Consider the following 25,136-nt stretch of genomic DNA (forward strand, 5'->3'; position numbering starts at 1 on the left):
CGTCCGCGGGGCACGACAATCTTGAACTAGGCTGTAGACTACGTGTTGGAAAACACGCGGGAACTCGTGCTGGTAGGTCGGTCGTCAGGGGTTAGATGCAGTGCACCAATGCAGGTCGTCGAGTGGCTTGTGGCAGCACAGAGACAGAGACACATGCAGACAGCCTGACAGCGCGCCGGAACACAATCGCTCTCTCTACGAATCCGCAGTGACGCACACAGCAACAGACAGTAGAACTGCAGATGAAGACTGTGGCAGTGGCAGTGCTCACTGCCTAGCGCCTCGCACATCCCTGGTGCCCCCGTTATGTTTGCTGTGCGGGCCTAACGACCACAAGAAACTATTGGATCCCCCTGCCAAAGACGTTGGCCTTGGGCAGGGGTTGCTCGGACGGGGTAGTATTTTTGATATACGTCTGGCTGCCTCTTTTGCTATGAAGAGCATCAGCCTCAATTCATGTCAATCGCTTTCTCAGTGCGAGCTGTGGACTCGAACATCAACCCCATTCTCATCTTCCTTTCTCCAAAGACTTTCTTTCCTTCTTGAACAATTCTCTCCACTTGGGTCTCTTTCCGACTCCATTTCCCCGCGAGTTTGTTCATGTATCGTTGTGGTTTACGTCGCAACACGATCCACAACGAACCGGGTTTAGTACACGCACCTAGCTCGTGGGAGCCCGAGCCCCCGTAGCGGCCGTGAGCAATTCGACACTTGTCCCGGAGCCAGCGCCGAGTTCGCCAAGTCCACAACCATGGCCCAAGGTCTCGGTCTCTACCGGGTCCCAGACCTCGATGTCGATGTCGAAGTTGCTCTCAGGATGAGCGCCGATAAGTTCAAGGAACAGTTGAATGATATTCATGTCGACAAGTTCGGAAAGACTACTCTTGACGATGTTTACCGAAGTCTCAGGGACATTCAGTTCCAGCAACAGGAGCAGAAGACCTTGATGAACCTCAACAGGATTGAGTTGTTTCTCAGTGGCATGCACTCATTTCAAGAAGTCCTGGACGATAGGGGCATGGAAGATGTTGACGGTATCATGGCTTTCGTTTGGGGCCCTATGAGGTTTCTGCTTGAGGTACGGGCGCAGCCATGAACAACCCCGATCATCTCAAAACACCCCTGACTGACACATCTTTCCCTCTCTTAGACAACCAACGTCAACGAGAGAGCGTTTGATCACGTACTCGAAGTTTACCAACGACTTGGGATCCAGATCCTTCCTCTTTCAGAGTACAAACAATTCTTTGCAGGATCCGTCAACGGCAGAGCCTGCCTTCTTAACATTTACAACGACATCGCCGAATTTCACACAACCGCATACAGGTTGTTCTCTCTCCGCAGCTCATGTAAGCCGAAACATTCTCCACGATAACCCATTTGCAGCCTTGCTAGGTAAGATACTAAACCTGATCATTCGCGCTCTTAGTATGGGGTAAATTACATAAAGCGACATGGAAAGATTTGGAGTCGACATTCAAATACTTAGCCGCTAGCCTTCGGCTACACGCAGAATTCATCCAAACCCACGGGGCTCCTCTCCAAGACCGACATGCCTTCCGTAGCGTAGACTCCGGCTTCGCGGCACCCCAAAACAGCATCTTGTTCGATAATGACGATTTCCGCCGCAAATCCCACCAATACATGTTGGATTACGCATCACTGCGACAAAATTTCAGAAAGGACGAAGCCCACAGGAAGCAGAAGCAGAAGCAGAAGGTTCTGAAATGGATCGCCGCTCCCATGAAGACACAGGAATTGCACAAGAGCTTCGTCAAGAAGAGAGAACCGTATCCAGAAACCGGACGCTGGCTTTACACCAGGTACGACGCAGTATCAAATTGGATGCGTGAGGACATACCTCAGGACTCCGCTCTTTGGGTCTACGGCAAGAAAGGCATGGGCAAGTCAATTTTGTCGTCACTGGTGGTCAACCGGTTGCAGGAACTCGTCAGGACCCAAGACATCCCGAAAGTACAAACGTGTTACTTCTACTGCCAGGACGCAGACCCGGAACTGAACACGTACTTTGGCATACTCAGGGGCATCGTCCATCAACTCGTCTCCGCAGTTGACGTATCGAACCTTGATGAGTCAAACGAAGATGAGTATGACATTTCGGCGTGTTGTAACAAGTACAATGGGTTCATTCTTCCTCTTTGCGACGACAAAATCACGAACAGTGGTGGCTCGACTCTATCAACATCGGAGGGATGCCTTTCACTCATCGAGGCATTTTTTGAGATTAACCCTCGATTATACATTGTTGTGGACGGACTGGATGAGTGCGCAGGCCGCGTGGAAATCCAGCAGATAGTGTCCTTCTTGGTGGCTCAAGTTTCGCGTCTAGACGAGATTAGTCAAGGACAGTTGCGGGTGCTGTTCATGAGTCAACCGAATCCCGAGGTCAAAGCAGCCATGTCAAAGCCTACCGTCAGTCCGATTATCGGCGAAGTCGAACTACAGGCCACCGATAACACACAAGATATACGGACATATGTGAAGAGCCGGCTGGATCCAGCGGAGTTGGTCAAGTCAAGAAGGCAGGTGAGGGGGAGGATCAACCCTACCGAAGCTTCATTACTAGAAGCTTCTGGGAACAACTTCAACCTCCTAGAGCAAGATATACAACGCATCGAAGAAGAGGTTTCGTTACAGAGCGAAGGTATTCATTTCACGCAGGTGACGAAACGAGTGTTGAGCTTACGCTAACAATGCTACCAGGCCTTTTCCTCTACGCAGTCCTCGCTGTGGACTACCTCTTGAACCAATGGAGTAAAGGTGAACTTCTCCGAAAGGTTTCATCGCGCATGCTTCCTGACGGCATTACAAAGATGTACGACATGGTGTTAGAGAGCCTCAAGGAGAAGATGCTGGATTTGTCTTCAACTCATTGGGACAAGACTAAGCTTCTCCTCGGCTGGCTTGCCTGCGCCCATCGCCCGCTCAAGTGGCACGAGATACAAGCCATCATCGCTTATGACCTTGAGATGGATGAAATAGACTTTGACCTTCGCATGATTCGAAGAGAAAACATCAATAACTTTCTAGGGTCGCTGGTCGAAGTCTTGCCGGGCGATGAGATTCGTCTCATGCACTCAACGGCTAAGGAGTAAGTAGACTCCGACTTCTTGCTTTACTCGCCTAAGTCTATTAGTCCTAGGATGAACCATGAGACTAACCCAGGCTCTATAGCCATCTCGTTTCTAGCAGACTTATCCACGCGAAATCAGTTCAGTGCGATCTCGCCATTCTCTGTCTGCGCTACCTCTCTCTTCGCTGCTTTGCAGCCGAAGACTACAGCGTAGTCGAGTTGCACAGTCATATACGTAAAGGCTACTTTTCATTCCAAGACTATGCCATCCCTCAATGGAACAAACACATCAAGACCGTCATTAGAGAATGCCATGAACTATTCTCACCCACCTTCTACCACGATGCAGCAGTAGAACCAGGACGCAACTTCGTCGGAGAATTCGGGTCGGCTTTGGCCAGGTTCATCTCTGCTTATGATACCGATATCAAGAGGGAGACGCACCCAGAGTTCCCTGAGGATGACTTGTCAAAGTACATCAGCTTGCCATTCTACCCCGATCTCGCTCGCTTATGGAATCATATCTTTACCCATCAGAAAGCTTCCGCCGACGAACGCAACGAAGTCGGCATTAGCCGCTTACAAGACGCCCTCACTTCGCACCGCGAGGTCCTGGCAAGTGAGTACCAGCCAGACACGGTCATGTTTGGGAGCGACACCATGGAGACCTACTACGGGCCCAACCTTTTCAAATGCAAGAAAACACTGTGCAAGTTTTTCTATGAGGGCTTCAAGACCGAGAAAGATCGGGATGCACACCACAATCGCCACGATAGACCGTACCCGTGCCCCATCAAGACATGCAACTCGGCGCCCGTTGGGTTCTCGTCCAATAAGGACAAGGAGAGGCACGTCAGGACGTACCACCCAGAAGAGATTGACGGACAGACGCCCTTCATACAAATGAGCAGGAGAGTCGAAACGGCCAAGTTTCCGTGCAAGATGTGCGGGAAGTGTTTTACGCGGAATATCAACTTGAAGGGGCACATGAGGAGTCACTTTGGCGAGAGGCCTTTTGCCTGCCCGAATTGCGGAAAGGCATTTGCTAGGCTGAATGATTGTAAGCGACATGAGCGTATCCATACCAGGAGAGGGGCATAGCCAGACGACTATGGCCTCAATATTTCGGCTTGGGCGTTGGGTGTTCACGAAACCTTGGAGAAGGCTGTGCGACTGGATGGACATATCCATAGGCCTTCGGCGTTTTTTTGATCTTCAATTTGATATTTAATTTCAACACACTTGACTGATTACCCAAATGCTGGTTCTATTGGATAGAAGCCAGCCGCAGCAGTTCTTTCTGCACAGGAATTGTATCATGTGCAAACGCATGTAGTTGCCTTTGCCAACCACCAAGTTGTTGGGGCATTTCTTAGTACTTCACCCGTGCATTCATGCGTGGTACTTTTTCGATGGGTGATAGGTCAGGTAGTACGCCTAACGAAGCGATGAGCCACCCAGTTGCTAAAACTAATGGCCTGCATATTCCGCCTCGTTGCCTTCATGCAGGCCCAGCCATGTGTGTGGCAGGCCGCCCATGGACGCCTAGCTTCTTTTTCGCGCGTCCCCCCTTCCCGTATCGTGCTGACACAGTATTCGTTATCCCATTCACCTTTACATAAGGTAAGTTCAAGATTGCATAGTATGGTCCTGGCATGTTGAACAATCGCTAGTCGTCACGGATCGTTCATGAGGGCAGCATGTCAGCACCACTCCCGCATAGGCCAGTACGCACTCGAGGCCGGTCCGAAACTGACCTGGGTGACCCACACTCGAGCTCAAAGAGAACTCGGGGGCGGAACACTATCGACGCGTACTGCTCTAGCTGTCTGCTACTTTTCTCTAAAGATGGCCTGGAGGCGCTCAACTCGACTGCTGGCCTGCGGCACTCGACGTTTGTGCGGTGCCGCTCTCAAGCCATTCGTGGCTGCCCACTGTGTCACTTCATCTTGGCAACGGTTAAAAGGGATCAAGAGAACGACTGGCCTGACGATGAAACCCTCATCTTTCACAATCGCTCTTCGATGAAAGACACCAAAGTCTTACCCCCATGGATCGATATATTGGACGGTAGTATTTCCTCCAGGAAAGTCGTCACTACTATATATCCATACGCCAAGCATGGTACGCGGCTAGAGGAACTAGATTATTGATGACGAAAATTACGCATTGTAGCAGCTGACGTTGTCTTTAGGAGATCCCATGGCCAATTTTGTTTACCGGAGACCACTTCTTAGAGATGTTAAAAGCCAAAAGGTTTTCTCAGCTGCGGTGAGACTTTACAATGAGTGCAGAAAAAATCATCATCGATGCCGTTACGGCCGAGACGCTCTTTTACCGACCAGGGTCATTGACGTTGGTACTGTCGAGTCACCCACGCTGAAGTTATTCATCAACGATGTCGAACAGGAAGGCACGTATGTCGCCCTGAGTTACTGCTGGGGCGGCGAACAGCCCGGAAATCTTCTAGCAACCACCTTAGAACGCATGACTGAAGGGATACGAATGGAAGAGTTGGAGCAGACAGTTAGAGACGCGGTAGTGGCCACTCGAAAGCTAGGTTTCAGGTACCTTTGGGTTGATGCATACTGCATTATTCAGGATTGTGCCCAAGACAAGGCGAAGGAGATTGGCGACATGGCTCTAATCTACAAGAACGCGGCTGTCATGATCGCGGCGGGGACTGCGGCCCGAGCCCGAGATGGGTTTCTTGCCACTCGCAGAACATACATACCCGAAGAAGAGTTTCGTATTCCCATGTCTAGCGGCGGACTAGGAACTGTCTATCTTCGAACTGGTACACATATGCCTAGGCATGCTATTGACACGTGTGGGTGGGTTCTTCAAGAGTTTATGCTATCGTCTAGGATACTCTTCTTCTCGGAATATGAGCTCTTATGGCAGTGTCAAGAGACTGAGTTACGGGGAGTCACGGGCGAAGGCTTAGAGTACTTGCAACCGCTGGAAAGTCTGCCCTGGTTGGCGTTTAATGATGAGGCTGGATCGAATTTTGGGGGCCAAGAGGAGGAGAAGAGGTACATCTGGATGACAGTAGTCGAACAGTACTCGCGTCGATTGTTGAGTGACCCTGGCGATAGGCTGGATGCCTTGAAGGGTATCACTCTAGAGCTTCAGAGCCTGTGGCGGGACACCAATACCTTTGGGTTGTGGAGAAAATGGTTTATCGAGCAGCTGACCTGGTCGAAGAAAGATTGTGAGAAAGACGGCAATACGGAAGTTGTGAGGTCAGCCCGGGCACCCAGCTGGTCGTGGGCTTCTCTGAACGGGCGGATCCGTTACACTGGCTTATTCACGACGGAGTATGCCGAGGTCCGGGGCATGACTCTCTTAGAGGAACGCATCTCACCGCATAACGTTATCTTGTCGTGTCCCATCATCACACTTGACGATATGGACCAGTCAAGGCTTGATGAAGACGAAGAGTGGATAACAGAATACCCTGATTTAGCCGACATCTCGCTTGAGATCGGTGATAGAGAAACCGAATATCTTATCCTAGGGAAAACGATGTTGGGAGACCTTGAGCTGCTCATCGCGCTCATGGTGGTTGAAGATGACGCATGCGGCGGAGTATACCGTCGAGTTGGGCTGGCAACATTCACTGATGAGGCAATCTTAAAAAGTGCAAAGGACAAGGTCGTAACGCTGAAGTAGAGATCCCACTGGCGAGGTGCTGATTCGGTTCACGTCACGCATCAGGACTAGCTGTTAGCTCGAAAAGCCACCCTATGTGGCATATCGCATTAACGTCTGTCTCAAACCTCGACTTTCAACAATGCTCGCTGCTTATCCAATGCGCCGGGTGAAGAAAAGTCCTTCCCAATAATGCTTATATCCAAAGTTTGACTGTTCCGCTGTTCCAAACGCCATTAAGTCACACAATGTCCGCTCAAGATGCTCATAATAGGGGTTCCGCATGTACATATGTACATAACAATAACTCATTCGACTATCCACTGTTCACATCATAATGACCGCTAAGCCGATACCCAAGACAATTGCGAGAGTACTTGGTGCTGATGTCGAAGTTGACGAGATCGTCTCAGACGCCGGAACGCCAGACATTTCAGGAGCAGGACTGGTGGGCAGGGTCGATCCGGTTCCCGAGCCAGATCCTGAGCCGGAACCCATCCCCGTTCCTGGTGAGGTGGTCGTGCCGTTACTCGCTGGCGGGGCGGGAACAGCGATAGAACCGGCGGGAGCAGGGCATAATCCTCGGATAGCCGCAATGTCTTCTGGCCTGCTAATGGGCATTGTCCTGGTGCCACAGTTGACGTACTGCGCCAAGTAAGCGGCGTTGGTGTCTAAGTCGAAGACGGCTGTGGATATCAGTTAGTCCGGCAGCTCGTTATTGAAGATTTCATAGGTTCGACTTACCGTAAGCTGAGCGTAAGAAGGTATCGCCCAGCAGCGTGAAGTCCGCGTTGGGGACAATACCCAGGTAGCATGTCGGCGGGGTGGTACGCAGCTCACGAATCATCTCCTTGTAAGGAACCTTGATCTTCATCCCATCAAAGTCGAAGTCGACGGTCCCGTTGAGATCAACAAGAGAACAAGAGACAGGGTAAAACCCGTTGGCGTCCAGACCAGGTGAGCCAAAGTCGGTAGCAACCTGCACGGCAAGCTCTTCAGGCAGCAGTGTGAGAGTAGCGCCACTGTCTAGAAAGACTGGCATTGAGCTGTTTTGGTACATGCGAACGCGGCGACTTGGCGGAGTGAGACTAAGTGAGTTCATGTTTACCCAGTACCGAGCAACACCGTCAGGGGCCTGATCTGCCGGGAGAATCGGAAGGCGTGCCAGTGGCCCGGAGAATTTCGAGGTGTCAATGCCGCCAAAGACTATTGCCCCTTCCTGTTCGTCTTTGGAGCCCAGTCCGAGGCTAAACGCTTTGGTGCGGGTGACACCTTGGGTAGCGAGCTCGTCGACGAGGTTCTTATAACGGGTGTTGACGCCATTTCCGTAGCCAATACCAAGAATTCCTGCGAACTGGTCTTCAGAGCTGGTAGCGACGCCAAATTGGACCTGCTGCATTGTTGTTCGAGAGCCGGCGAGGGCGAGACTGTCGCGGACATAGGTGATATTCGCTGCGCCGATACCGTAGCGGAGAGTTTTGGTGGTCTGCAGAGAGACAGCGGTTGAAGATCGAGCTGTGTCATAGAAGCCGACGGCTTCGCAGAAGCGTTGGTCAGAAGCGGCGAGGGCCCCGCACTCTGGGTTCACCCATAGCTCAAATGAACCAGTGTCTAGCTGAGCGTAGACTGGCTGAGGGGGTGTGCCAATGTTGACTATGCTGGAGTTAGTGTGTATTCCAAGTACTCATCCGTCGAGACAAATAGAGGTGCTGCTCACGTTGGGCATAGTAAGCCACATCCGAACGATTGGCAAGCTTCGCCTCGACCTGTCTACTAAATACACCACGCTTGGTAGAGTGGATGACGGGCAGCGTGACAAAGGCGCTGTCGACATCGACACTGTCATCAACAGGCAGGCCACGCACTGTTGGAGGCTTAACCACCGGGGCGGCAGGAAGAGCCTCCAAACCATCGCCCAGAAGATTATCGAGTAGAACCTTTCGAGGGGCTCGTATCCGTCTCTTCCTCTTTGACTTTGAAGTCACTGGTAGCGTCATCATCATACTGACTTCATCGCCCTCATCTGCGGGGAGGGAGAGCCCGCGCGAGACGACTTCGACATCGTGCTGTTGGGTGGCGGTATATGGGATGACGGGGAGTGTCATGAGCGTTCTGAAATCGCCATCGTCGGTTGGTAACTGAGGCCATCCGTGTGCTCCAGTGACTAGTGATAGAGCCAAAAGAGCGGATGAGAGGAGCGCCATTTCTGGCGTCGGGGAAGATGATGCGTGCTATCGCGGTCGTCGCCACATGGGAACTATTTGGATGGAATGGCGCTTGATCGAGTTGATGAAGGGTGGCGGACGTCTCGTGAGTGGATCTGGAAGCCGGTCTCAGGTGTCTTTTGGTGAGAGCTAATCGGTTGTTGATAAGGAGCGTACAGACCAGGAACCAACTGATTTGAAAAGACAATGATGAGAAAAAAACGAAAAGGAGTTGAAAAGTAAAGCTGATCCAGCAAGCTGTCAATGGTTGAATGGTATTGAAGATCCCACCGGGAGGTCGTGAGGGAAAGGTTGCCTTTCAAACGGCAGACGCAACGCAATGCAAAACACGTCTTGGCTACCAAGAGCTTCCAAGAGGTGGGAAGAGTAGAATTGAAGCAAACTCCACCGTCGAGGCAGACAATGATTGAGGACAAAGAGGAAGAATTAGCGTAAAGGAAAGAAGAGGCAACGAAAGAAGAGAATTGCTGTGACAAGAATAGAGATTGGAAACGAAAATGGGAATAGATCGACCAAGACCAAGAGTGAGAGAAGACGAACTAGCCGATGGCCTGTCCCAGCTGTCACCGCGCCAAGGGAGGGGGACCGGCCAACGACGATGAGGAACCACGGTGTCTGGGTGTCTCGAAAGTAGCATGGTTCGCACGTTTTCTTCCCTAAGAGAACCCCATTTTGACATCCCTTGTCAGTGCAGTGTCTTAGGAAGACCCTGTCGAGCATCCTCCCGCCTGGTGCGGCTGCTGAGCCAAAATCCAAATTTGGCACAGGCGACACACAACTCACGCGGCATTGGCATTCCTACGGATACTTTTCGCTCTCGGGGGTGGTGCTGGCTTGCAGACACACCCAATTAATTGTCCAGCTGATGGACGAACGACAACCTTCCTCTGCAGTACGCAGTAGGCTCGAAGAGGTCCCTGCTTTTTCCTACTCGTCTCGCCCTAGCGGAGGGATGCCAGACTTGGTAGCTTGGTAGTTCGCAAGACTTGGCAGTTCGGCCTTGGCACCTTCGAACGTCCAAGACGGACCTGTGAGTGGTCGCGACGAACACTTCAAACAATGACTCCAGGGCCTGGCGTCGCAGAGTTGACTAGGGGCCGCAGGCGAGCTAGCGGTGGGACATCGTAGATCAGACAAACCCCTGAGACGAAAGTGGACGCGATTTGGTGTGAGAGCCACGGCCACTATGCCTGAACAGGTTACCTCAGATCTCTTCAAGAGCCCTCACCGAGCTGTCGACGGGTCAAAAAGGAGCTCCAGGAGTTCAGCGGGTCGAGTATTTGCGACCTGGGAGTGCGGGAGAGATCATAGCCGATGTAATCCGGACCAATTGCGCCACAGTTTATAACCCGAAAGCGACAATATCGATGATCCAAGGACCACGACAGTGCTTGCTCGATAGGCTTAACCTGCCGCTGGCCAATCCTGGGTTACATTCTGCGAGATCCCCCGGACTCTTGGAGCCTGGCCTGAAGCAAGAGAGCATAGAAATCGCTCAGATGCCATGAAGAATCAGACCATATGCATATAATTCTCAGCCCATCACCAGAGAAGTCAAACACTGAGCGGAAAGTCGAAGAAGTCGAAGAATCCATCGATGTAATTCTTCAAAGTCTGCTGAAGAATGCAAAAGTAAGACATTTCAGTCAGCGCCCACCTGAGATGAACCGAGTAAGGTTAGATCCCCTGTGCAGCGCCTGACGGACTAGACCCTATGACTATTTATGGGCTCCGCGCCCGTGCTTTGCGTCGTCCGTGCCGAGCGGCGTCCCCCGGATTCCGGCAAGGACTTCCACACTTTAACGGACGCAAGTTTTACTCACAGTGATGTTCAATCTAGTTGCTGGCTTTCATTGGCGGGAATACATGAGAGATCTGGAGGTTGGTCTTCGTTGTATTGTCCCTTCGATCAAGCCATCAACTCGATGCTCCTCGAAGCAAATGCTAAATACTGCGTACAGCTTTTTGAGTTTGGAGTTGTGTTCGGGGCCATAGTGCTTTCAAGATGCCTACGCTACAAGCGTCACCACCCCCCACCATCTCCATTCCCGCAAAAAGCTCGACCCAGTCCTTCAGTCTTTCTTGTAGAAACCATTCCAAGTCCCAAGACTGGTAAGCAACCAAATCCTCATCGCCATTCCATAGGTATATATTCGCTTCGATTAAGCTCTCGACCGTTTCGCCACCGTGACTTAACACCATGGCTTGTATTGGATTGACTTGGTAAACTTCGCCTTCAAAGTCGTCAAGCTTCTTCCGCTGTGAGAGCGTTTGAGGCTGTAGGAGATATCCATTTATGTATGAACCGTGCTCCCTAAAGGCGCATGGATAATCACAGCCGTGTAATGAGTAACGTGCGACGTTTTCCACTTTCGCGGTCCGAATGAGGGCCGATATCTCCTTAACTTGAGTAGCGTCACCAGTCAGAACCCAAGCGAGTAGTGGTAGGGCGCATAAGGTACCATAGAGGAACACAGGTCTTGGGACTGTTTCCATGATCAAGCGGAGTCGTACTGCAGTTGGAGCCCCAGCGGTCGCGGTGGTAATAAAGGTGTATGTTTGAGATTTCGAGCCATGCCAGGCAGGTGTAATGCGATGCGTCCGAAGTCCACCGTGGTTAACACCCAGATTGATGACAATTTTGACGTGGAATTCTCATGAAAGCTGTGCGAAAGATTGAATGAAGTGGAAAATGGTTTTTTTCTTGTGTTTTAGAGAGAAGTACTGGCCGTTTCATGGTCTCTACTCTTTGCTATTTTCCCTCAGTTCTAAGGACCTTGATGTCAAGGAAGGTTCCATCGGGGTTCAGCTAACAACTTCGAAATAACTACTCCCACAATTGAAGTGGATGACACAATAAGTCGTCGGCAATACATCTAGAATCCCCTATGCTTCTTCAATGAAGACTTCGATATTATAGTAAGAATACACTGAGGCAAACGTTGGCCTCGAGGAGTACCAATGACAGAGATTATGGCGACGACAAGAAATCTCGGGAAGCGTTGAACCGTAAAATATTCTGTCGTTCACTTACTGTCCTTTGGGGGCTTAAACCAGTATTCTTACTTTCACGACCGACTTGGTGGTGTTTATCATGAGTTGGGATACTGTATTGCACTCTCAGAAGACGATGGCTGTGCGAAGGCGCACCTGAAGATTGAAGACTGATCGGGAGATAAACATCACGGAAGAAGTGGCCGTAGTGCTTTCAACTCAGTTCAAGCAACGAAAACGATGAAACAAACGGCTACAGTTCTATTGACTGCTCGAGACCCGAGACACCATGACAAAACTTTGACACTAATTAGCATAGCATTGAGCCTTATATGAGACAGTGACACTTGAATTGGAGAAGGACATGCAACAAAAAAGTCTGAACAGACCCCATCCACCACGGCTGATCTTGACTCTCCTGGCTATCCATGCACATTCGACCCGAGTTGCACCCGCCTTGCGCCGATCATTACTAGGTACCCTGTCATGTTTAGTCCAAAAGACGAAGAATCTTGACCCGAACGCCTTTCTTGTCATCCCGAGGCTCGCCCAGGAAGCAGTCACGGTAGTGGTCAATATCCCTTTCTCTGATTACATCGTATAACTCCAGATCAAATCGACGCAGAACTTTTGCAAGCGCAACGTACATCTCTGCCCAAGCAAGACTTGGCGGCGCATGATAGTTAGTAGATGCCTGCTTGAATTTGCTGTTGCAGTGAGGAATTGACGCACTTGAGTCCAATGCAATTGCGGTGTCCGCGCCCAAAAGGGAAGAAGCATTTCGTGCTCTGGGCGTAAAGAGGGTGAGAATCGAGCCATCTCTCGGGATCAAACATTCTAGGGTCTGGAAAGGCCTTCGAGTCCATCATCAGATCGGCGAATGTCATGCCGATTGGCGTCTTCCGAACCAGGTAGGTCAGTAAACACTCAACCAACTCTGCCAGGGCGACTTGAAACCAAATCACTTGAACAATTGATGATTGATCTTACGTTTATTGGGATGACCCAATCTCGGTATTTGAGACATTCCGTAGGTGCTTGCAGCACAACTCTCATGGTAATAAGCGCGGAGATCCGAAGTGACTCTTTGATGACAGCGGTCTTATCAGCACGTCGACATTAGTAAGTTGACCTTGGATCAAAGATAGATAACTCGCATCAGGTTGATGCACTCACGGTCCACGGCAAGTTTTCGAGCTTACTCAGCGGCACATCCATATTGGAGTCTGGCATCGCGGCTCTCAGCTCCTCCTTTAACTTAGCAAGGTGATTTAGATTTGAGAGTAAGTGATATTGTTGGTATCCCTATTACAGGGTAGTTAGTTCGAACCGTAGTTAACAAAGAGATTAATTAAACTATATAAATATCTGCGTAGTAAGTATAAAAAGGAGGTTCTAACTATAGGTTAGGCTAGCTACGATAATCGTAAATAGGGCCCTTAATTAGCCCCTATGCAGTCGGCTATATACCGCAGTCGAATTAAACTTTTAATTTAATACTAACTTTCTCTTTTTTTTATCGATTTAACTACTATAGTTAGAGGTATAATTCGACCTCAGGCCCGTTTACTAAGTCGTCTCTTTTTCCTTCTTTTCTCTACTCTTTTTATATAACCTATCCCTCTATTTATATAATAACTTTTCCGCTACTTACGAATTACTCTAATCCCTTATTTAGTACTACTTTTATAAAAGTATTTACGAAGTTATTTTTATTATTAATTTAACGGATCTTAAGTATCTCGCGCTTTTTATATAATTACTTAAGGGCTATAATATTAATTATAAGCCTCTTTTTTTTCGTCGTTCTTAATTTAACGAAGTATTTATATAGTAAGTAGGAATTAGTATAAATAACCGTTAAAATAAGTAGAAGGCTAATTTAATTAGTAATTTTCTTTAGTATCGTTAAAATTATATAAGAGAGGTTAACGCCGTTAACTATATTATAAACCTCCGACGCTAATATACTTCTTATTACCTATTTACTTTTAGTTAACGAGTAGTAGATTATATTATTATATATAATAAATTCGCTCTTACTTATACTCTCGTTAACTAGGATAATAATATACTTTAATTACGAAGTAAGGTCGTTATTATTCGTAAATAACTTATTAATAAAAACGTAGAGCTTACTAGTTATAAAGTTAATTAAGTAGTAAACGAGACCTTAATTAAGATTCGTTTACTACTACTTAAGCCGCTTATTAAGTACCTCGACGTCTTATTTAGTTAGATTTATAGCCTATACTACCTTAGCGTAATTAAAAATTACTTTAAGCTAATAAATATTCGTAATATATACCCCTCGCGCGAGCTTAGCTTTATATTACTTCTTAACGTTAATTATATTCGGATTAACGAGGTTAATCTTCTCGCCCTACCCCTTTTATTAAAAAACGACGGTTTTTTTTTTAATTATAAGAATCTTATTATTAAATACTAGGGGGGTGTTTATTATAAGGACCTCTTTTAGCTTTATTACGAAGCCCGCTTTTTAAAGCTCCTTATCCTCCTTTTTTATAAAGTTAATATTGAATAGGCTTAATATATTATTAGTTTATATTCCGACGATTTTAAATTAGTCGCTTTCGTACTCCGTAACTAGTAGGCACGGGTCGTATATAAAAATAATTATTAATAATTAATTAATATAAAAATCGTAATAGGTAGCTTATTAATAAGTGCCCGATTCTACGAGCTTATATAATAGCTTAAGTACTTTAATAATCGTACTTTCTAGGTACTTACTAGCTATTTCTTTTAGTAAATAGGCTAGGATTTTCTTTATAAGCCCTATGGCCGATTAAGTATATACCTAGGTAATATTACGGCTCTAAATCTCGTATCCCTTCTTTTATAGCGATACTATTAGTACTATTATTAATCGTTAGCTATAGCGCTATATAGTAAGTAATTATATAAATAGCGTCGCCTTTTTAACATTACTATACCCCTAAATTACGTATTTAGACTTCTCGTACGGCTGGGGTGTTCCTTTCTTTTTAATCTTATAAACTATTTATAATTTAAATATATAAAGGTTTATATATTTTTTTAAGTTATATAGGATAAATTAATAGACCCCTCGATTATAAAGAGTGTTTACTTCGATAAGATTTAATCCCTTATATAGCTTTTTAATAGTTATAATTACGCCTTCTTTATATAGTTTAACCACTAGCTTAAAATCGGCTTTCTCTTTTACTATATAAAAAGTATTAATTACCTCGTTATTAATAATAAATTGCTGCGTTAGGGCTTACCGTCGTAGTCTTTTATAACGTCTTATTAGTAATATTAATACCCTTTTAGCAATTTCCTCTTCTTCGTCGTTTGTTAGTACTACTACGACGATTTTATTAAGGATAATTTCTTATGCCTCTATTACGGGTTATATAGTTTCCCCTAGCTCTTCTTCTTTTTATAAGTTAGAAATTACCTCGTTAAGATCTATATAGTACGGTCTAACTACTATAATTAATACTTCGAGAGGCTAGTCGCGATCTTTTATAACTATATAAAAGCGCTCGTCGACGGAAATTAACTTATATAGCCTAGCCTATTATTAAGTAATTTCGCGCTATACTTATATATCCAAATTTAGTAATATATTTAAATTATCCCTTATATTAGGCCTATTATACGTAGTAATTACCTCGTTAACTTATTTTTTTATACTTACCTCGCGCAATGCCCGTATTATTTTTTTAATTACTCGGGCTCGTTAGCTTATACTTAGTAACAATAGCGAGGCTAAAGTCGTTTTTAAATATACTCTAAATACTAATAGTATTAGTATAAGTCCGTTAGGCCTTATAGTATCGTTATAGTATTTAAGTACTATCTAGAGGCATTCGTCGTTAATAAAATCCGGATTTTCCTTTTTAATAATTCTAAACGCCCTTTTTAATTACTAATATGCCCTTTCTACCTTTTTAATATTATAGTACGCTTTAATAAGTACGACTTTTAGCTATATATTATAAGCCGTCGTATTATCCCTAAATTCTACTAACTTAAAGCTAGTATTAGCGTCGGTTTTAATACCGTTTAGCGGTCCTTAGTATATATCGATCTAGCTTTTTTATAGGGCTGCCTATACTATCTTTACTTATAGATCCCGGAGGAATTACCCTATTTAAAAAAATATAGCTACGTCGATTATATATAGTACTAGTTAACTATTTAAGTAGAAGATATCGACGACGATTTCCTAATTAAAGTTGAGCTTATTACGTAATTTAAACTTAAATTTGCGTAGGCTCTGCGCATTTATTTAGTATTAGTAATATACTTTTATTAACTACTCTAGCGCCCCTATTTCGATATTATTATTACTTAATTACTTTAAGAGGTTATATAGCTTCGTAACTAACGGGTACCCGAATCTTTAGTATAGTTTTCTAAGCTTACTTTCCGTTAAGTAATTAATCGACTTCGTATTATTAATAAGCTTTATAAACGCATACCCCTATCGTTATTTAACTATTTCGAAGTGCTTACCGCTAGAGATTCTATTCCTTATATTATTAAATATAATACTTAGTTAATTTATATCTTTTAAATATAAGAGAAATAGGGTATTAACGGGCAAAATATAGAAAGTTATTATTCCGAAGTATATCTCTACTTCCGCTATACCTAGGGCGACGATTTCTTTACCTAGGCCGAAACTAATTTTTATAATACCCGCCGTCGACGTATTAAGTATTACTAACGCGATCTTTTATAGCGCCTAGAATTACCCTTTTCCTTTAGTTAACTATTATAATACCCTAATATTTAGGATAATTTTATAAAAATTATCTAGGCCGTACCTTTTGTTTATATAAAATACCTATATGAGCTTAGTATTCGAGGGATCTAAGTAGTATAAAAAGGACCCCTCTAGCTACCTCTAAATTTACTTAGTACTATATTCCTTTTTTTTAAATATTAAGAGAAATAACGTCTTCTCCTTAATCGTTAAGAAAATAAGCTTCGGCCCTATTAAATTCGCCCTTTTAACCGCCTCTATATCCGTCGTTTAAAAGACCTTCCCTTACTATTTATAAATAAAAGCCTATTTATTAAGAGCTTTTACTACTCTCTATTCGTTTAGCCTCGTATATCCTCTAAAAGCTAACGGGATAAAAAAAGAGTAGTTAATATCGTTAATTTCGTTATAATTTAATTCGTTAGTATAGGGGGTAAGATCTTCTTTATTTTCTAAATTTCTTATAGGGGGTATATACTTTAAGCTATTACTTTAGCTACCGTCGCTAGGTTCCGTACCCCCGGATCTGCCCTTATATATAATAAGGAATTAGTTAAACTAACGAGGGCTAGTTTTACTATTTACTACCCTTAACTTTTTATACTATTTATATAATTTAGTACGCTCCTCCTCGGAGTAGTTATTTAACTAATATCTATCTTTTTTATAAATATAATATTACTTTTTTTATTACCCTACCTATAAGTTAAATCTCTACTTATTTAACGAATCTAGGCCTCTTTATTAATAATTACTATATCTAACCTCTTTTCTTTTCTTATTATACGTTCGATTAACCTAATATTACTAATAAGGGCCGTTATATACCTAAAAGTAGGTTTAGTATAGTATTCTTATTTTAATATTAAAGCTAGATCTTAGCCTCGAGTAGAGCGTCTCGTAGTTTTTAAGTACTTAGTAAAGTATTATTTTTACCTCTAGTATACGCTAGATTATAATATAAAAATATCCGACTTTCCGCTCGTTTATCCCCTTATTTAGCTAGGTTTTCGCTAGCTTATTAATTCGATTAATAAGCTCTTTAAGGATCTTTACTCGCAATTTACTTTCTATTATCCTAGTTATAAATATAAAAGAAATCGCTCGTAGCTTAAATAGGAGCTCTAAGTTCTTATTATAGGTCTTAAAGCGGCTTTAGATTACGTTAATTATATTAAAAAAGTCGTTTTAATCGAGATTACGTACCGCTTTATAATAATAATTAGAGGCTTTGCCTATAAGTACGATATTAATTACTAAATAGTACTAATATTCCCTAATTCTGACTTTTTTATAATAATTATAAAACATCGTTAGGGTTTTTTATAAGACCTTATACTTCCCCCTAGAGTATAATTTCTCTTTTAAGAAGATCTTTTTAAAGTCTATAAATTGCCTCGTATTTATTATTAGATTTTTAGTATCTATATACGATCCCTACGTCGCTACGTACTATTAATAACTTTAAGTCGTCTACCTCCTTTTTTATTAGCTAATTAGTACTAAATTTCGTATTAGTAGCGGTAACGAGTTATAAATTAAAATAAGCAGAATTATTAATTATCGTACTTCTAATACTATATTTTACCCCGGTATATCCTTTTATAACGATAGATTTTTGTTAGTAATTATAGGGAGGAAATCTAGGTCGTTTATCCTTTTTCTAAATTTATTAAAGCGATTATACGCTCTATCGACCTATACTTAGTTCTATAATACGAATTCCTCCTTTATAATTATCGCTATTAGTATTTCGTATAGCTCTTATAATTATAATTACGCTAATAATACCCCTCGCCCGTAAAAGAATTTATTAATTACTTTTATAATTCTTAGGCTTGCGCTTATAAACTATTTATCTAGCTAGTAGTTAAAGTCGTCTACGATCTTATAAAATAGGGGTTACCCCTATAACCCCTTTTTTTTATAAACCTTAGTTAAATAAATTAATATTACGTTAATTTACTTACCGTTAGGCTAATCCGCAATTCTATATATTTACGTCCCCTAATAATCCGGGTTAATATTTACTTACTTATAAAGGATTAGGATTCTATTTAAAATCGGGTTTCGTCCTCTTTTTTTTTACCTTAACTTACTAAGGGTCGTGCTCTAGCTTATACCCGTATTAGTAATTATTAATATATTTAATTTTAATAAGGATATATTTAATCCGCGCACTAGTCGTAATAAATCTATACTTTTACTACTTAACGAATTTATTAAGGTTTAAGAGATTCTTACTTCCTCTTACTATCTTATTACTACTCTCGTTTTTATTATTTTTAGCGATTATTATTACTTTTTTAAATCGCTAGCTATCGTACTTACTAAGATCCTCTTTTTTATTTAATATAAAAAGGTAGGTTTTAGTAATTCCTTTTAATAATAGTAATAGTAAATATTTATATTACCATAAGAAGATATAGTAATTAGTCTCGGGATTTTTATTAATTACTAATTTCTACTATCCCGTATATTTCTAGCCTCCTTAGCCTCGTACTCTTTATAATCTCTAAATAGCTTCTTTAGTTAATTTTTTAAAATTAATAATCTCGCGCTAAGAGCTAGTATAAAAAAAGAAGCCCTTTAGTAGCTTTTTAAAGGATTCTTTTCTTTTCCTTTTAGATCTTTATCTTTTTAACCTTTTTTTAAGTTAATAATAACTTTAGCGGGAGGTCGTAGGCCTACTTTAGGGTAGCCGCCTTTTTCTTAAGTTAATATCCGAGATCTGTAATACTCTTAACTCAATACTATTAGGACCTCTAAATCCCTTTTTCCCTTATTAAACCGTCTTTTATATTATATTTTTAAGTAATATTTAGGGAGTAGTTAAGGGAGCTATAAAGAGGTCGTTTAGATCGCGGGCTTAAGGTCGTACTTATAAAATCCTCGTAATAATAGACTTTTTTATATACTATAAATCTCTTAGCTTAATAATTCCTATAGGGTTATTTTCGCCGCTAAATAAGAATATTTATATTTAGAGATCCCCTTTTTTAATCGCACGGTGCTTTTTTATATTATATTATTAAGCTCGTTTATTATATTAATTAATTAAGTAAGTAGTTATTACGTAAGTATTTTTTTTTATTAATTTAACTAGTTAATTTCTAATTACGGGCCGGCTATAGAAAAGTCGTTTAGTAAAAAAGCTACTTAGGGCGACGGTAAAAGGCTAGTTATTTAAGTAGTTTTATTAATTAACGTAGTTTAATATAGTAAACGTCGACCTCTCGTAAGTAATAAAGGGCTACGATTACTTAATTCCGTATAGTATTTAAGAATTGCCCCCTTTTTTATTTATTTTTATAAGGTTAATTAGTACGAATCTCCTATCCCGTATAGTATTAAGAGGTCGTCTTTTTTACGTAGCGAGATACCTTACCGATCTATAATAATAGAATTTAATTACTAATTAGTATTAGTATCCTTATTATAAAATAGTTAGTTCGAACCGTAGTTAATAAAGAGATTAATTAAACTATATAAATATCTACGTAGTAGGTATAAAAAGGAGGTTCTAACCGTAGGTTAGGCTAGCTACGATAATCGTAAATAGGGCCCCTAATTGGCCCCTGCGCAGTCGGCTGTATGCCGCGGTCGAATTGGACTTCCAATCCGACACTTACCCACGATGCAACCAGCACATGGTCGTCTAACCACAGTCCTCTTCCACGCGAGAACTTGCAGTATATCCGTAGGCCTATAAGTGCACTAGCAATACTAATAAGAGTCCATACTGTGGCGAGCAACCCTGGGCTATAGTCGTCGTGTGGGAGTTCGTCCCAAGGGGTATCGTCCATAACCACGAGATGTGCTCAATCACGACGTGGTGTCGATAACCACCGCATGCAGAACTCTTCTATGCCGCCCCAGCTGCCAAGGGGCAAGGTGGTATAAAATGGTCCCAAAGATCGAAGAGATCCCCGAACAGGGACCTTGGTTGCGTCTGAAAGGCGATGCATGGCTATAAAAGAACTGGTCAAGTGGCCTTCCCGCCCCTTGCCCTCCGCACATCACCCGAAAAAAGGAGTTCAGCCGGTAGACCAAACGCTACCACGACAGTTTTATGGTTCCAAGGTAGTCGATCCTTCAAGGGTTGCAGTGCGACATCACTCGTCGGCTCACCCGCTGTCTAGCAATTGGAGAAGAAGGGGTGCCCCTGAGTGTCAGACCCGGAAGCGAGATGAAGTAGCAGCGAACAGTATCATCCCCCGCACTCTCGCCCGGCCGAAAAGTCAGAGCACGGACGGATCGGGCTCTCCCGCAGGGTGACAGCCGATGGAACTGGCGGCACGAAAGATGAATCAATTCATCGTGGCGAGCTTCGCATGCATGGCTGTGGATTTCCCAACAAGGCCCTTCGAGAGAGGAAAGCTCTACGGAGTAAAAAGTGCTCTCATACCACCACGTATGTACGCTCGGGCCTGGACAAGGGGCTTGCCCATGGTTCTGTCTCATCGAATCCCGGATTACAGCTTGGCATGGCCACGAGTATCATGAACACGACCTCCAGAGTCCGATATATGAAGGAGATTCATAGACCAGTCTACCCAAGACATAAGGCGTACGAGTCGTCTGACTCGAGAGCAATACCCTAGTCATGTTGCCTTACTGTGTGAACTTTGAGGATTCAAGTTCACCGGAGTGGAGTCTTTCGACTCAATGCCCCGACCGATCTCTGTAGGACAGCTTAGCGACTGTTTGAACTCCTCAACTCCTTTCAACTCACCCTCCCAGAGTTCGTCGGAGTATCCTTCTATTTGAGGGCGCGGTAGTGCAAGATCACTCATGCAGGCCTCATGATGAGCTCTACAACTACCTCTCACAAAATCTGAAGCTGTGATTGACTCAAATGTTGGTGCTCTGCACCAGGACCCAGCGTGAAGGGGCCAGATGAAAACCAAATGAGATACTCTAATCTACATTTTCAGGCTGCCAGTCGGACCCGGGCTTAACCTCAGTATTTACGACCATTTACTCACTTTAACCGCAGACAGTTACATCCTGCATCCGCGTTTTCACCTCCTGCAAGACTCTTGCGCCCATTTGCAGTCAGGTTTGTTCAGCCCTTTCGCCTGTGCCTATGGACCCTCTCCAGCGGGCATGCCGCCTGCGTGAGTTTATTTCCGGTTCTAGACCACCAGAAAGAACCGCAAACAGCAACTTCACCCGGACATCCCGGGAAGCAGGCCATTCCTCGGTCGGCTTGGTATTGGTCTCGATTGCTTCCATGATTTCGGAGAGATTCCCCCTTCAGCTCGGAAGAGGGCTTCCGTGCTCTCGGCCTGAACTGAATTGGAGGCATTTCCCAACTCCAGCACACCAAGTCGCTGAAATAGGAAGCAGCACCTCATGGGCTATCTGAGAAGTTTCAATCTGTTCCGCCATCGGCTGGTTTCGTGTACGATCATCCGAGGAGAGAAAAAAAAGCCAAGTCCGCTCGATAGTAATCCCACGTCACAACGAATCACTCACAATAAATCGATCAAGTCCTTTGCCTGTCTCTCTGGAAGCCCCTGCACAGCTTGTAGTAGCCTTCCCGCACGATCGCTATCATAGATAGACGCGGTCAAGCCTCTGAATTTCTTCTCAACTCGCTCGTGCGAAAAGGGATGCTCATCCTCTCCCAGGGGATACACCATCGCTTCTTCGATATCGCCTACGCCACCTATGCCTGAAAATGCCATCCGCACCTCGAATTCTTTTCCGAGTGTGTGGTCGATCTGGACCTCAATCCTATCGCACAGCTGTGCAACTTGCTTGCTCTCCATCTTGTCGGTATCGTATGCACCCCAGCCGATGTCGCTACCGAAAAGCCACGCAACAGCGACTTGGTAGTAAATGCTGAACTGAGCATCGACGATGGTTTTGGGGTGCTTCTTGTTAGGACTGGGCTCACCAACGATGCCATATCCAGCTCGAGTCAACCCTAGGACTATTCTGTCCGGCAGCTTCTGTGAGTCGGACTTTGCGGCAAGTCTTGCTGTGATTTCGATGGCGGTATGAGTAAACCGACATGCGGGGAAAGGCTTCAGTGCTGTCGCTGGGTATATCCATTCCATCCCAAGGCTTTCGGTCAATCCAACGGCGTTGACGTTTGCAGAATGAGCTTGCAAGAAGCCCCATTTGCCCTCAACGATGTGAGAGGCCCCAGTCACGCCAGCCTCCGCGAGAGCAACACAGAGGAAGGCATCGTGAGCGGCGAAGCCAGGATGTAATCGCTTGTTCCAAGATCCATTGTCGAGAAACTGCATCGAACCAGCGGTCTTGGAGCCCGCTAGGCCGAACGCATTGTAAACTTGTGCAGACGTCAGGCCCTTGATCTTGCTGATGGCAGCAACCGCTCCGAAGATACCAGCCGTGCTGGTGTTGTGGAAGCCTCGAGGGTATCCACCATTTGACAAAGCACGACCGAGACGAGAAGCGACCTCGTACCCAACGGACAACGCCGTGAGCAGTAAGGTTCCAGGGGCATCTGACACCTCGGCCTGCGCTAAGGCAGCGGGAATGACACTGGCGCCAGTGTGAATGATACCAATAGCGAGCGTATCATCGTAGTCGAAAGAATGCGCAAACGCTCCGTTCAGCAAAGCTGCGATTTGGATGGGATAAGTCTTTTCTTTGCCGTAGACTTTACTCTTTCCAATCGAGCCCATGGCGAAAGCCTCGACGCCCTTGATGATGTGCTCACTCGACTCCGAATGGGCACCTCCGCCGGCCCCCACTCCGATATGATCAATGACGAGATCGAAGAGTTTTGCGAGGGCCTGGTCTGGGATATCCTCGAACTGAGTCCGGACTATGAAATCGCAAAATCTCTCTGTCGCATCTTCTGCGCCTGGGAAGCAGTGATACTATTTAATTTTAATCTTGTGTGGCAAGGAGAAACAGAAACTACTCGCATAGAAACTTACGTTGTGATTTTGTGCCATTTTATGTTCTGGTGCGTGTTGAGAAGAAACATGCGATTTACGTCGAATTTGTTTGTAGCCGGGTAAGATGTTATTGCCATAAACCAGCCCCAAATCCCAGCTATACAGACATGTAGATATGAGACCGCCTACATGTACTTATGAAGAGTGTCGTCATCACATAGCCGATCGGTTCACGGCTATGCCGGGGCTAGGACGGTATTCAAGCTCAAAATGCGGGGGAGGGGCCGAGCGGATGCATACACCCGGTGCTCCATCATTTAACTATCGACCTGTGGACCAGCGCAGGCACCACGTCGATTGGTAGGTACCTGATGCAGAGTACCTAATGTCTAGTATCGTTATCTATGTTCGATCTTCTTGGAAACTCGACTTGTTGACTTGTGAGAATGGAACTAATCGATCTCTCTGTTACTATCTACCATTTGTTGAGCTTGAATCTGATGTTCTCGTCAGAAGTTTGCACATATTTTTCTTAAGATGGTAGTGTTGACATGAAGTAAGGTAAGACAGATTACATGCTTAAGCTCAACGTAGGTAGCAGAATCGCAAGCATGACATTGAGACGTTTTAACTGCTGCGATGAATTACTACTCTTGACTCTGGAGCGCTGAGCCGGGCATTAGAGACATAGAAAGGTCCGTCTTAGTTGGGCTCATTTTGTGACCCTACTTCCATTCAAAAGGCACCTTGGAAACTCCCCAAATTTCGAAGTAATTGTTGTTTACCTTGATGAGCATCACCGAGCTGGTCTAACAACGCGAGTTTGCCTTGGGAACTCGCTTCTGAAGTCTCCTGGAAGAGGTGCGCGGACGGGAGATCTGGTACACATACTTCAATAGGTTTTAGATATGACAATTCAGGCCTTACTTCTGCGTGTGAGTGTTTCTGTCATTCTCAAATGGTCTGAGCCTTTGTTGCAGCTCTAGAGCCATCTGGGCCTGGCATGCATACTAGAGTACGTGTACATCTGCTTCTAGTCTCCTTTTTTTGTGTGTCAATGTTATGTTCGAATTTACCTAGTCAGCTTCTCCCGGACTTGTGAGCCAGAGGTATGATATGATCGAAAAGTCTTGAACTGTTAACAACATATCTCCGCTCGTATAAGGAGGCAAGAGACCAGCCTTTTCAAGCACAAAGACCACACGCTACCATACCATTGCCAGGTATCCTAATCAATTCCTAGATCTCGATCCAAAGTAATGAACAGTCTGAGCGCCTGGCAAGAACTGGCAGACAGTTCCGGCCTGCAAACACTTCAGTGAGAATTTATCAAAGCCGACATTGCCTTGGTCAGAGTCTACGACAATTACTTAGACCCCCAGCTCAGCGTTTTCAACTTTCCCTGTCCAGCTTTTTGTGACTTAGAACGATCGAAGTGCTATTTGTATGAGATCTCCCAAGCTCTGGTAGGTGGGTTTTATTTGGCTCCAGGTGGGAGAAGTAGGAGGGCTAACGTCCTGTAGGAG

At 44.7% G+C, this 25,136-nt stretch overlaps 5 protein-coding genes across 5 annotated transcripts; 1 reads left to right on the forward strand and 4 right to left on the reverse strand.

Annotated features, from left to right (window-relative positions):
* Positions 1-108: 108 nt before the first annotated feature.
* On the forward strand, positions 109-6,769 carry CLUP02_02528 (uncharacterized protein; the record flags this gene model as incomplete). Its single annotated transcript, XM_049281560.1, has 13 exons — positions 109-129; positions 164-592; positions 653-1,078; positions 1,151-1,349; positions 1,430-2,665; positions 2,725-3,112; positions 3,196-4,154; positions 4,200-4,261; positions 4,373-4,453; positions 4,556-4,717; positions 4,768-5,218; positions 5,289-5,382; positions 5,440-6,769. The coding sequence occupies 13 exons, from the start codon at positions 109-111 to the stop codon at positions 6,767-6,769; spliced, it is 5,838 nt and encodes a 1,945-aa protein (XP_049138703.1).
* Positions 6,770-7,075: 306 nt separating this feature from the next.
* Positions 7,076-8,952, reverse strand: CLUP02_02529 (eukaryotic aspartyl protease; the record flags this gene model as incomplete). Its single annotated transcript, XM_049281561.1, has 3 exons — positions 7,076-7,434; positions 7,493-8,401; positions 8,466-8,952. The coding sequence occupies 3 exons, from the start codon at positions 8,950-8,952 to the stop codon at positions 7,076-7,078; spliced, it is 1,755 nt and encodes a 584-aa protein (XP_049138704.1).
* Positions 8,953-10,507: 1,555 nt separating this feature from the next.
* Positions 10,508-11,469, reverse strand: CLUP02_02530 (uncharacterized protein; the record flags this gene model as incomplete). The annotated part of the gene is made up of 2 exons (XM_049281562.1): positions 10,508-10,590; positions 11,001-11,469. The coding sequence occupies 2 exons, from the start codon at positions 11,467-11,469 to the stop codon at positions 10,508-10,510; spliced, it is 552 nt and encodes a 183-aa protein (XP_049138705.1).
* A 988-nt stretch (positions 11,470-12,457) lies between these two features.
* On the reverse strand, positions 12,458-13,185 carry CLUP02_02531 (cytochrome P450; the record flags this gene model as incomplete). The annotated part of the gene is made up of 3 exons (XM_049281563.1): positions 12,458-12,632; positions 12,700-12,902; positions 13,144-13,185. 3 exons carry the CDS (start codon positions 13,183-13,185, stop codon positions 12,458-12,460), a joined length of 420 nt encoding a protein of 139 aa, XP_049138706.1.
* A 9,021-nt stretch (positions 13,186-22,206) lies between these two features.
* CLUP02_02532 (uncharacterized protein) lies at positions 22,207-23,667 on the reverse strand (the record flags this gene model as incomplete). The annotated part of the gene is made up of 2 exons (XM_049281564.1): positions 22,207-23,589; positions 23,650-23,667. 2 exons carry the CDS (start codon positions 23,665-23,667, stop codon positions 22,207-22,209), a joined length of 1,401 nt encoding a protein of 466 aa, XP_049138707.1.
* Positions 23,668-25,136: the final 1,469 nt, after the last annotated feature.

The sequence above is a fragment of the Colletotrichum lupini genome, chromosome 2, assembly GCF_023278565.1.
Source record: "Colletotrichum lupini chromosome 2, complete sequence".
In the NCBI taxonomy this organism is placed as follows: domain Eukaryota; kingdom Fungi; phylum Ascomycota; class Sordariomycetes; order Glomerellales; family Glomerellaceae; genus Colletotrichum; species Colletotrichum lupini.